Source organism: Prionailurus bengalensis, chromosome E2 (assembly GCF_016509475.1).
Source record: "Prionailurus bengalensis isolate Pbe53 chromosome E2, Fcat_Pben_1.1_paternal_pri, whole genome shotgun sequence".
Taxonomy (NCBI): Eukaryota; Metazoa; Chordata; class Mammalia; order Carnivora; family Felidae; genus Prionailurus; species Prionailurus bengalensis.
Genome location: NC_057352.1, coordinates 17,212,755 through 17,226,471, shown reverse-complemented (window position 1 = coordinate 17,226,471; position 13,717 = coordinate 17,212,755). Strand labels below are relative to the sequence as shown.

General features: G+C 38.0%; 1 protein-coding gene across 5 annotated transcripts in view; it reads left to right on the top strand.

The window, feature by feature from the left end:
• ZNF829 (zinc finger protein 829) overlaps positions 1 to 13,717 on the top strand; it is a 28,263-nt gene that overhangs the window by 328 nt on the left and 14,218 nt on the right. For 2 of the 5 annotated variants that reach the window (XM_043600701.1, XM_043600702.1), the window contains exons 2-4: positions 517 to 585; positions 10,296 to 10,422; positions 10,721 to 10,816. In XM_043600701.1, coding sequence (XP_043456636.1) covers positions 553 to 585; positions 10,296 to 10,422; positions 10,721 to 10,816 — 256 coding nt within the window. In that variant the 5' untranslated portion in view covers positions 517 to 552. Of the gene's footprint in view, positions 1 to 516; positions 586 to 10,295; positions 10,423 to 10,536; positions 10,817 to 13,717 lie in introns of all 5 variants that reach the window. The other 3 variants (XM_043600706.1, XM_043600705.1, XM_043600703.1) reach the window with 2 other exon arrangements.

Below are 13,717 nucleotides of genomic sequence, written 5' to 3'. Positions count from 1 at the left end.
GTGAGATTGTGACACTGAGACCTGTGTGCAGATATCAGTTGTCTATCCTTGTGGGGTTGCTGCTGCGTGTGTCCCTATGGTGATGTATGACTGTGACCCTGCGACTGTACGAGAGTAACTGTTACGTGTTCAGTGATAGGAATGTGATTATAATTGTGTTACTCTGTGTGGCTCTGTGTGTGCGGCTGTGGGCTGCGTATCCCATTGATTTAAGTATGACCATGCCCAGTGTGTGGCGGCAGTGTGTCTGGTTATGGGGCTCCTTCCATGTGTAAGATTGTAACTCCAGAACTCTGTCCCCGGGGAACCTCTGTGAAGTTTAGTCAGATTATAGTCCCTTGACAGCAGTGACCTCAGCTTTTTCCTGACACACCGGGGTTGGGCAGGATGCCTTATTCTCCTCTGATCTCCATTCCCTGTGTTTTGGGTGCTGGGGCTGGGGCTTGGGCTGACCTCTGACCAGACTAGTTTGGGAAACAAGGAAAACCTGGTGTTTTACAATTTTTCCTCTCTCAGTTCTACCCTTATCCAGGTGCAGAAGAGAAGGAAAGAATGCAAAATGAACTTCTGCAAGCAATGTCCAAGGTGTGTTGAGGTTTCCTCTTTGCTTTCTTTCTTTTGAAAGTTAAATGTTTGATAAAGTTATGCCATTTGATTATAAATCGCTGTAATTTCCCTATTAGAGGAAAAGATAGTCCAGCCTGGTATTAAAGCCCAACAGCACCAAATACTTAATGTTCACTTATTTGGAAAATGGCTCTACTTGTGTTTGTTGTTTTCTTCTTTATAAATTCAATATTATGATTTTAAAATAAAAGCATGATTACTGTAGAGATTTTGAAAACAACAGAATTACCAAGAAAAAATAAAATGTAATCACTCAAATAACTAGTTAATATTTTGATGAATTTTTATTATTTTTACAAAATCAAATTATACTTCATTTACCATATTATGTCCTACATTTTCACTAAAAAGTGTCATTCTCCTGTGTTGTCAGATTGTCTTTGTGAATACTATTTTTCAATGATATTTATTTCTTTGTATGAATGAGTTCTGGTCCTTTTTTTTCAGATCAGTTACGTCAGACTTTGAAATCTTTAAATATTTACACATACACACACAGATTTGAAATTGGACTCCCATGATTAATAATGAGATGAAACACTGTTTCATATGTTTATTGGTTATTACGGTTTCTTGTTTTGTGACCTGCCTGATTAGAATCTTTTACCTATTTTTGCTCTTGGATTATCTCTTGTTGATTCATAGGAGTTCTTCATATAATGTGGATATGGGTCCTTCATTGATTATATTTTACTACTATTTAGATTGTTTTAACACTTCCTTTAAGGTGGTTTTATGAAAAGAAGTCCTAACTTTAACATAGTCAAATTTAACAATTTTTTTCTTTATGGTTGGTGCTTTTTGTATTTTAAGAAATCCTTTCTTGTCCCAAGGTTATGCGAATATTCTTTTATATTTATGCTTAAAGCTATAAGCTTTGCCTTTCTGGGGTGCCTGGCTGGCTTAGTCAGTGGGATGTGTGGCTCTCGATCTTGGGGCTGTGAGTTGGGTGTAAAATCTTTAAAAAAAAGTTTTGCCTCTCCTATTTATACATTTAATGCACCTCAGGCTTTTGTATATGGCATAAAGTGGAGCCTGTGGTTCTTTTCCCCCTTATGAATTCTTCTCTAGCTCTCTCAGTACCATATATTAGTCCATTATGTTCTCATTTCAGATATATCCAAATATATATAAATATCCAGTGTTCTTATGTACATGGGACATACACTGTTTGTCCTCCTTGTTCTTTTGCTCTATCACAATATCACAGTCTTAATTATTCTAGCTTTTCTCTCCTTTGAAGGTATTTTGGCTTTTCTTCCTCTGGCTGTTTTTAAGACTTTCTCCCAGTTTTTGGTTTTCTGTAATTTTAGTATAATGTGTCTAAATGTGCCTTTTAAAACTTGTATCTGCTTGGAATTTGTAGCATTTTTTGAATTTGTGAATAGGTGATTCTTACTAGTTTATTAAGAAAAGTCTCAGCCACCTTCAAAGATTGCCCCTGCCTTATTATCTCTTTCTTCTCCCTTCTCAAGCTCTAATTAAACTTAGGTTGAAATTTCTTATCATTACCTTTTTTTTGTCTCTTAATCTCTTTCTGGTTTTGAGAGTTGTTACATATAGTTCAAATCAAAGCACTGTTAAGCAAAAAAACCTTGCCTGGTCTCAGGAGGGGTGGAGGGCATGTCAGATAGCTAGAGTTTTAGGATCCTTTCCCCAGCTGGTAGTAAAAATATGTTTATTCTGTTGTATTTTAACACTTCTAATCTTGGGGAACTCTATAAATCATAAGGCTATCCATTCACCTTATGATTCTCTTATGTGAAAATTAGGATGTACTGAAGTAGAGAACTCAGTATGTAGAGTTTTCTTGAAGTATAAATTTGGAACTAGGTGGGTCTACTCTCAATTTTTTAAATATGTGTGTTTGGTACAGAGGCAAAGGAAATCAGGTTAAGAATCCATTGCCCAAAATCTATTCAGTTTAAGACCTTTCTATCTGAGTTTCTTTAGAAGATGGGTGAGTATTTTCAATCCATTCTCCTGTGCCAAAACCCAGAATATCAGGTTACCCTCTCCCATCAGCCTCTAATTATGCTTGCTATAGTGAAGATTGTTGCCCATTATTAATGGGAATTGTTGCCCATTATTAATGGGAATAACTCTAGGGTGGTAGAATAATATAGAAAGATAATTTTTTTTTAAGATTTTATTTTTAAGTAATTTCTACACCCAATGTGGGGCTTGAACCTACAACCCCCAGATCAATAGTTGCATGCTGTACTGACTAAGCCAGACAGGCACCCTTATTTTTTTAACCTAATGTTTAATCAGGAAATATTTGAACTATTCCTAGTAAAATCAGAAAAAAGACAAGGATATACACCATCACCAGTGTTATTTAACGTTGTTCTCTTGTTATTAACCAAAGCACTTTAACAAGAGAAAAAAGTAGGTTAAAAATTAGAAAAGAGGATATAAGATTATCACTATGCAGATGATATGAATGTGTACCTGGAAAACCAAATCAGTTTATAACCATAACTTTGAAATAAGCAGGACTCCGTAGGAAGTAAGCAAAATAAATCTTTTTTCATAATTTCTACTCTCAACTGTCTCTGTGTGCTAATTTTTGTTGTTGTTGTTGCCCTGGTCAAAAACTTGTGCAGTCCATATAATTGATTTGATCACTCCTTGGTATCCTTTACCAAGTTGTTTTTAGTGACAAGGTCAGTCTCACTTTGCTAATTACAATCTCCAGTTGAATGTAATAATATGTAAGTTTCATTTAAAGCCTTTTCTTTGAGTTCAGCCTTGCTGTAAGCTAGAAGCTTGCAGTGTGAATAAGGGCATACGCTAAACTTCTTCGTTTCTTTAACCTAAATTTCTTTTCTCCCACCCAGTAGGCAGTTTCTGGCTCCTATGAGGTTGCAATGGGTAGGGAAGAGGAGGTAAGGAGAAAAGTCTTACTTGAGTGGTGCTATTCTTTTGATCTTGGTGTCTCTTCCTTTTATGGATGTTTAGCACTGACTCATTTTCTATGGGGTACTTTTGTGGGATTTTGGGAGAAATTCCTGCTGGAAATCTCTAATTGTACTTCCCTGTGATGTGGGCAACACATCTCCTTGAAATGGCTGCTTAATAATACCTGTCTTATACTTGGGCAGTCTGTGATCTACTGTTTTGTTGGGAGACACATTGTCCCTCCATTGGGTCTACATCTGGTCCAAAACAGTCTTTGCCCTCTAAACTCTAGAAAACACAACAAAAATTCTTCTAAACAGTCTCATCATTCCATTTTGGATCCTGGAGTCTAAAGGACCCCCCTTGGTTGGTCTAAGATGAAGGAGAAATAACCTAAATTCTCCTATGGGATGGAAATGTGTATCATTTTCCAATAACCGCCAGTTTTTGGACACCAACTGAGTGTCCTACAATTTAATTGAATTCTGACACTAATTACCCAGAGTTAACACAGAACCCCACAGGTTTAGAGGCTCAGTCTTACAAGACTGCCCTATTTCAGATAGCAGCTCCAAGTCTTGGGTATCCCCAAGGCACTACACTTCTGCCCAGCAGACCACAAATTGAGACATTCCCATGATCCTCACTCAGGTACAGTAATTGATTAGAATGATTCATAGAAGTCAGCAAAGTATTATATTTATGACCAAAGTTTTATTATAAAGAATAGTCTAGTAGGAGGCATCACAATCCCAGACTTCAAGCTGTATTACAAAGCTGTAATCCTCAAGACAGTATGGTACTGGCACAAAACAGACACTCAGATCAATGGAACAGAATAAAGAACCCAGAAATGGACCCACAAACGTATGGCCAACTAATCTTTGACAAAGCAGGAAAGAATATGCAATGGAATAAAGACCGTCTCTTCAGCAAATGGTGCTGGGAAAACTGGACAGCAACATGCAGAAGAATGAACCTGGACCATTTTCTTACACCATACACAAAAGTAAACTCAAAATAGGTGAAAGACCTAAACGTAAGACAGGAAGCCATCAACATCCTCGAGGAGAAAGCAGGCAAAAACCTCTTTCACCTTGGCCACAGCAACTTCTTACTCAACATGTCTCCGGAGGCAAGGGAAACAAAAGCAAAAATGAACTATTGGGACCTCATCAAAATAAAAACCTTCTTCACAGCGAAGGAAACAATCAGCAAAACTAAAAGGCAACTGACAGAATGGGAGAAGATATTTGCAAACGACCTATCAGATAAAAGGTTAACATCCAATATCTGTAGAGAGCTTATCAAACTTAACACCCAAAAAACAAATAATCCAGTGAAGAAATGGGCACAAGACATGAATAGACACTTCTCCAAAGAAGACATCCAGATGGCCAACTGACACATGAAAAAATGCTCAACATCACTCATCACCCAGGAAATACAAATCAAAACCACAATGAGATACCACCTCACACCTGTCAGAATGGCTCACATTAACAACTCAGGCAAAACAGATGTTGGCGAGGATGCAGAGAAAGAGGATCTCTTTTGCACTGCTGGTGGGAATGCAAGCTGGTGCAGCCACTCTGGATAACAGTATGGAGGTTCCTCAAAAAATTAAAAATAGAACTACCCTATGACCCAGCGATTGCACTGCTAGGTATTTATCCAAGGGATACAGGTATGCTGTTTCGAAGGGGCACCCAATGTTTATAGCAGCACTATCAGCAATAGCCAAAGTATGGAAAGAGCCCAAATGTCCATCGATGGATGAATGGATAAAGATGTGGTGTATGTATATATATATATATATATATATATATATATATATATATGTGTGTGTGTGTATGTATATATATATAGTGTGTATATATACATATATATATACACACACACACACACACACACACAATGGAGTATTACTCGGCAATCAAAAAGAATGAAATCCAGGGGCACCTGGGTGGCTCATTTGGTTGAGCATCTGGCATCGGCTCGGGTCACGATCTCACGTTTGTGGGTTTGAGCCCCACATTGAACTCTGCTGAACGCTCGCTCAGAGCCTGGAGCCTGCTTCAGATTCTGTGTCCCATTCTCTCTCTTCCCCTCCCCCACTCATGCTCTGTCTCTCTCTGTCTCTACAAATAAATAAATGTAAAAAAAAAACAGAATGAAATCTTGCCTCTTGCAACTACATGAATGGAACTAGAGGGTATTATGCTAAGCGAAACTAGTCAGAGAAGGACAAATATCATGACTTCACTCATATGAGGACTTTAAGATACAAAACAGATGAACATAAGGGAAGGGAAGCAAAAATAATATAAAAACAGGAAAGGGGACAAAATATAAAAGACTCTTAAATATAGAGAACAAACAGGGTTGCTGGAGGGGTTGTGGGTGGGGGGGATGAGCTAAATGGGTAAGGGGCATTAAAGAATCTACCCTGAAATCATTGTTGCAATATATGCTAACTAACTTGGATGTAAATTATAAAAAATAAATTATAGAAAAAGATTTAAAAAATAAAGAAAAACTGTGATACAACTCTTTTGCAGGACCAGGAAACAAGGAATGTGATATGGAAAAGTCAATCCACAGTTACCTCAAGAAAGTCCCCAGAAAACATCTATTAAAAATAGGAACGCAGGAATATTAATTAGAAATATAGAAAAAACCAAGAGAAACAAAAAAAATTGAGGGTCCCACTTGAGGGGAGTGAGATTGCGTACTGGGACAAAGCCCTGCCATTTTTCACTAAGTCTTAAAATGTCTTGAATTTTGGGGTGCCTGGGTGGGTCAGGTTGTGTCCAACTTCAGCTCAGGTCATGATCTCACAGTTCGTGGGTTTGAGCCCCACATCGTGTTCTCTGCTGTCAGCACAGAGCCCATTTGAACCCTCTGTCCTCCCTCTCTCTCTCCCCCTCCCCTGCTGACACTCTCTCAAAAATTGTAATAAACATTTAAAAAATTCTTGAATTTTTAAAACGCAAAATTGGTTAAATGTTAATTTAAAATATCACTATCTTGGGGCACCTGGGTGGCTCAGTCAGTTAAATGTCCAACTTCAGCTCAGGTCAGGATCTCACGGTTTATGAGTTTGAGCCCCAAGTTGGGCTCTTTGCTGTCAGCATGAAGCCTGCTTCAGATCCTCTGTCTCCCTCTCTTTCTGCCCCTCCTCTGCTTGCTCTCTCTCAAAAATACATAAACATAGTAAAAATTAATAAGGTATCACTATCTTAGAGAAGAATATAACTTAAACTTCTTGAAAATTATAGTTCTCTTAACTGTTAAATGACTCCCTATTGGGGTGCCTGGATGGCTCAGTCAGTTGAGTGTCTGACTCTTGATTTCAGCTCAGGTCATGATTTTGCGGTTCGTGGTACCTAGCACCAAGTTGGGTTCTGTGCTAGCAGACCAGAGCCTGTTTGGGATTCTTTCTCCCCCCACACCACTGCATGCACGTGCTCTCTCTCAAAATAAATATTTTAAAAAAAATTATTCCCTACTAACATATATTCTTTAATTTTTATAATTTTACTGGTGGCAAAATTTATGGCAATATTAATATTACTGAAAAACCTTTCATTTCAGCCATTTGGTTAAGCAAAATCCTTAAGATCCTCTCCAGATATGGCCCTCCCTCCCATACCTTGCCCTATGCCTCTCTACCATTTTGCTGTTTCTGAATTGTATTCTTTTTTAATTTACATCCAAGTTAGTTAGCATATAGTGCAACGGTGATTTCAGGGGTAGATTCTTTAATGCCCCTTACCCATTTAGCCTGTCCCCCCTCCCACAATCCCTCCAGTAACCCTCTGTTTGTTCTCCATATTTAAGAGTCTCTTATGTTTTGTTCCCCTTCCTGTTTTTATGTTATTTTTGCTTCCCTTCCCTTTTGTTCCTCTGTGTCTTTAAGTCCTCATATGAGTGAAGTAATGATATTTGTCTTTCTCTGACTAATTTTGCTTAGCCTAATACCCTCTAGTTCCATCCACGTAGTTGCAAATGGCAAGATTTCATTCTTTTTGATTGCCGAGTAATACTCCATTGTGTGTGTGTGTGTGTGTGTGTGTATATATATACACACTATATATACACAATACACACACACACACACATATATATATATATATATATATATATATATATATATACATACACCACATCTTTATCCATTCATCCATCGATGGACATTTGGGCTCTTTCCATACTTTGGCTATTGCTGATAGTGCTGCTATAAACATTGGGTGCCCCTTCGAAACAGCATACCTGTATCCCTTGGATAAATACCTAGCAGTGCAATCGCTGGGTCATAGGGTAGTTCTATTTTTAATTTTTTGAGGAACCTCCATACTGTTATCCAGAGTGGCTGCACCAGCTTGCATTCCCACCAGCAGTGCAAAAGAGATCCTCTTTCTCTGCATCCTCGCCAACATCTGTTTTGCCTGAGTTGTTAATGTGAGCCATTCTGACAGGTGTGAGGTGGTATCTCATTGTGGTTTTGATTTGTATTTCCTGGGTGATGAGTGATGTTGAGCATTTTTTCATGTGTCAGTTGGCCATCTGGATGTCTTCTTTGGAGAAGTGTCTATTCATGTCTTGTGCCCATTTCTTCACTGGATTATTTGTTTTTTGGGTGTTAAGTTTGATAAGCTCTCTACAGATATTGGATGTTAACCTTTTATCTGATAGGTCGTTTGCAAATATCTTCTCCCATTCTGTCAGTTGCCTTTTAGTTTTGCTGATTGTTTCCTTCGCTGTGAAGAAGGTTTTTATTTTGATGAGGTCCCAATAGTTCATTTTTGCTTTTGTTTCCCTTGCCTCCGGAGACATGTTGAGTAAGAAGTTGCTGTGGCCAAGGTGAAAGAGGTTTTTGCCTGCTTTCTCCTCGAGGATGTTGATGGCTTCCTGTCTTACGTTTAGGTCTTTCACCTATTTTGAGTTTACTTTTGTGTATGGTGTAAGAAAATGGTCCAGGTTCATTCTTCTGCATGTTGCTGTCCAGTTTTCCCAGCACCATTTGCTGAAGAGACGGTCTTTATTCCATTGCATATTCTTTCCTGCTTTGTCAAAGATTAGTTGGCCATACGTTTGTGGGTCCATTTCTGGGTTCTTTATTCTGTTCCATTGATCTGAGTGTTTTTGTGCCACACATTTTTTTTTAAATCATTGATATTCATGTTATTAGCACCTCACAGATATTATTAATCTGAGCCAAGTAGTATACTAGAGGCTAGATTCTTTTTAGTACAACTTTTACAGTTTTCTTAGGGTAAACTGCTTTGTTTCTTTATTTGTCTCATTCCATATGTGTGTTGCTATTTTTCCCCCAAATCTACCAACATTGCTTTCAGTGGCCTATCAAAAATATTTTCCATGTGATCAAACATTAGTTCTTTAGTTTTCTTTGGAGACATGTTTCCCATAGTCCTCTATCCTCCTGTTCTTAGATGTTGCTCTCTAGTTCTGCTGCCAGATATTGTCCTATGACTTGCCTTTCACAGTTATACTTGGGACTTTGTCATGTATTTTCATGTTCTGTAATTTCTGAATATAGTATTTTTCTTTTTCTTAATTTACTCTGCAGTTCTGATGGAGCACATAGGCCAGGAGCTTCTTTTAAAAAGCTGCATAGGAGAGGGGCATCTGGGTAGCTCAGTTGGTTTAGTGTCTGAGTGTTGATTTCAGCTCAGGTCATGATCTCATGGTTTGTGAGATCGAGCTCTGCATCAGGCCCTGTGATGACAGCATGGAGCCTGCTTGGGATTCTTTCTGTCTCCTCTTTCTGTCCCCCCTCCCCCCACCATTATCTCTCAAAAATAAATAAATAAACATTTTTAAAGTTCTAAAATGAAAAGCTACATAGGAGATAATTTTGTCTTTTCCTGCCAATCTATAATTGTGTTGACTTAATCTTCACACTAGCTTGGTTTTTAATCTTGCTTGGTATATAATCTTCACTTTAGCTTTGACTGGGTATAGAATTCAAGGCCAGAATTCATTTTCCTTTGTAATATTAAAGGAGTCACTTTTTTCTTACTTCAAGTGGTGCTTTTTAAAAGTCCACTCTGGGGCACCTGAGTGGCTCAGTCGGTTAAGCGTCCGACTTCAGCTCAGGTCACAATCTAATGGCTCATGAGTTCGAGCCCTGCGTCAGGCTCTGTGCTGACAGCTTGGAGCCTGGAGCCCCCTTTGGATTCTGTGTCTCCCTCTGTCTGCCCTTCTGCTGCTTGTACTCTGCCTCTTGCATTGTCTCAAAAATAAATTAACATTAAAATTTTTTTTTAAGTCCACTGTGATTTTGATTCCTGAAAATTTTTTTTATAATCCATATTTTCTTCCTGGAAGTTTTGGAAAATTCTGGTTTTTTTCTTCCTGGAAATTTTAGAAAGTTCTTTTTTTCCCTGATTCTGAAACTTTAAAGTGTTTTAAAGCTCATCACATAGTTCCTTCTTTGAGGTCTTAAAAGGAAAATATGGGAAGAGAAGGAATTCACATTTACGTACATTTCACTATAGCCAGGCATCAAGCATTGAGCTGTATTTTTGCTATTTCATGTCATTGGAAAATTTTACTTGTACGTTCCTAGATATATCCCTCTGTATACAAGACATATGTTTTCTACTGATCTAATAGAGTTCTGGCCCCTTCAATTTGGTTAACAATCTCTGTTCCTTTTTGTAGAGCCCTCTACCACCATCCCTACTACCATCTTTTTCTTATCTTCTTCTACTGTGAAAGCGTGTTTGTTGTTTCAGGGATCAATGATGTTCAGGGATGTTTCTATAAACTTCTCTCAGGAGGAATGGGAATGCCTGGACTCTGGTCAGATGAATTTATACAAAGAAGTGATGTTGGAGAATTTCAGCAACCTGGTTTCAGTGGGTAAGGATAACTATCCCCCAAAATTCAGAGTCTGCCCTCAGGAATGTCTCCTTTCTCCATTGTGAATTATTTGTTTCAAGTAGCCAGCTAAATTTCTGCTCCCTGTTCCTTAAGGAATGGTTTGAGTTGGAATGGAATAGAAGAATTGGAAATGAGCAGCTCCAGTGGGCTGAAGCTTCACCTTCATCTTTCTTCGGTCCTTCCTACAGTGGCATCTCTTTCTTCTCACCAAGGGACTGGATCTGATTTCTGGGACACCCACAGCATAACCATGTCCCATGTCTTTTCTTGTGATCAGGACTTTCCAATTCTAAGCCAGCTGTGATTTCCTTATTGGAACAAGGAAAAGAGCCCTGGATGGTTGAAAGAGAGCTGACGAGAGGCCTTTGTTCAGGTGAATGAGATGTAGGGTAATGATTTTATCCATGTTTTAATTGGGTTGTTTGCCTTTTTATTATTGAGTTTTCTGTTAATTATATATTCTAAATACAGGTCTCTTAACAGTATATGATTTGTGACTATTTTCCCCCATTTAGTGAGTGTGTTTTCACCCTCTTGATTTTGTCCTTTGAAGCACAAAAGTTTTTAATTTTGACAAAATGCAGTTTATTTATTTTATTTTTTTTTTTTGGTTGCATATGGTCTTGGTGTGAACTCCTTTAAGAGCCTTCACAGTTAAGTTTATTAATACCTTCTGGAAATAGGAAAGTATTTAAAACTTATTTTTTTGTCAGGTAAAAGTTTTTATGTCAATTATATCTCAAAAAATGTTATAGGAAAAAAATAACAAAAAAGTTATAGATACAACTTTACTTTTACAATTTAGCCACAAGATACATTAATGAAGAACTAAAGAACTCACAAATCGAGGTTTTTTTTTAAATTTTTTAAAGTTTACTTATTTATTTTGAGAGAAAGGTAGTGAGCAGGGGAGAGGCAGAGAAAGAGGGAGAGAGAGAAAATCCTAAGCAGGCTCTGCACCGTCAGCACAGAGTCTGATGTAGGACTTGATCTTACAAAGTGTAAGATCATGAACTGAAACCAAGAGTCGAACGTTTAACTGACTGAGCCACCCAGCCACCACCCCCCCCCAAGATTTTTTTTCCTTTCTAGGAGGCACAAGATATTACAAACAGACTCAAAGGGAAGATAACAATCCAGATCTTCTGTCATCTCAACAGAGAATGAAGGGATCCCCAGATAACTGAAACAGATGTCCATTATCCATATAGATACCACCATAATATCAGATTCCTAATCACTATAATGTACCAGCTTTACACAAACCAGAACCAAACTGGATTTGGCCCCAAAACAAGCCCAGGACATACTAAGGAGGGTGTAGTGGAGAAAAAGTGAATGAAAGTAGAATTTTATTGCTGCTTGGGATTTACTGAGACAGCCAAGAAAGGAAGACTGCTGGGACTTAAATAGCTTATGAGGAATACTTCTCAAGTCACATGCTTTATTGCATCCTGTGGTTAAGTCCATTTGGACATCTCAGTGGGATCTTCAAAATTTTAAGAGAATAACATTTTCTTTTTTATTTTTATGTTTATTTATTTATTTTGAGAGAGAACACACACCTGCATGAGCAGAGAAAGGGCAGAAAGAGAGAGAGAATGAACCCAAGCAGGCTCTACACTGTCAGCATCGAGCCTGACCCAAGGTTCAACTCCACAGACTGTGAGATCATGACCTGAGCCAATACCAAGAGTCAGACTCTCAACTGAGAACCACCTACGTGCCCCCAGAGTATAACATTTTCAAAACTTTTCAAAAATATAACTTTTCAGGGCACCTAGGTGACTCAGTCGGTTAAGTATCTGACTTGGTATTGGTTCAGGTCATGATCTCACAGTTGTCAGATTGAGTTCCACATTGGGCTCCAGGCTGAGTGTGGAACCTGCTTGGGATTCTCTCTCTCCCTCTGCCTCTGCCCTTACCCTGCTTGCACGTGTGTGTATGCGTTCTCTCCCTCTCCCCATCTCTCTCTCAAATAAATAAACTGAAAAAAAAAATTATGACTTTTCAGAAATTTAATATGACTCATAAATATATGATAAACACATTTGAAGGATTTATTTAGTTCATTATTTGGGAGAAATGGAGTTCATATTGTCATGGAAAGAAAGAATGCAGGAATAACATCACTAACTGGGATATAAAAACTAGTTATTGTCCTACAGGATAATAAATCTGTAACCTTCAGGCTGTCTTTTAACCAGACACATCATTTGCAATCTGTTGTTCCTAGCAATTTTTTTTAAAAATTTTTTTTTAATGCTTATTTATTTTTGAGACAGAGAGAGACAGAGCATGAACGGGGGAGGGTCAGAGAGAGGGAGACACAGAATCTGAAACAGGCTCCAGGCTCTGAGCTGTCAGCACAGAGCCCGACGTGGGGCTCGAACTCACGGGCCGCGAGATCATGACCTGAGCCGAAGTCAGCCGCTTAACCGACTGAGCCACCCAGGCACCCAGCAATTTTTTGTTTTTTGTTCAGTTACTTTCTAAATTTTTAAAACACGCTGTATTGCTATTGTGAGCGTGTACAATTTTCTAATTAGTATTGTTGGTGCAGAGAAATACTATTAGTTTTTCTTTAACATGTAAAATGAATTTAATTTTATTAGTTATCAGGGAAATGGAAATTAAAACTGCAGTAGGATACCATTATGACACCTGCAACATGGACAAACATTTAAGTCTGAAGATGAATAGATGAGAATGTGGAGCAGTATGCAGCCTCAAGCTGCTTGTAGGATATAAATTTTTCAACTGCTTTTTCTCCCCCTTTCTTCTTAAATTTTATTGTGATAAGATCACTTAACATGAGATCTACCCTCTTAACAGATTTTTAACTGTATAGTATAGTATTGTTAACTATAGGCACAGCATTATATAGTAGATCTCTAGAACTTATTTGCCTTGCACCGTTAAAACTTTATACTTGTTGATTAACAACTGCTCATTTACCTCTCAGCCCAGCCCCTGGCAACCACCATTCTACTCTTTGTTTCTATGAGTTCTGCTCTTTTTAGATACCTCATATAAGTCAAATAATGCAGTATTTGTCCTGTGACTGCCTTATTTCATGGCAGGGTTCATCCATGTTGTCACATATGGCAAGATTTCCTTCTTTTTAAGGCTGAATAATATTCCATTGTACATATATGCCACATTTTTCCACTCATCTATCTATGGATTTAGGTTGTTTTCATCTTGACTATTATGAGTAGTGCTGCAATGAACACATGAGTGCTAATATCTCTTCAAGATCTTGATTTCAATT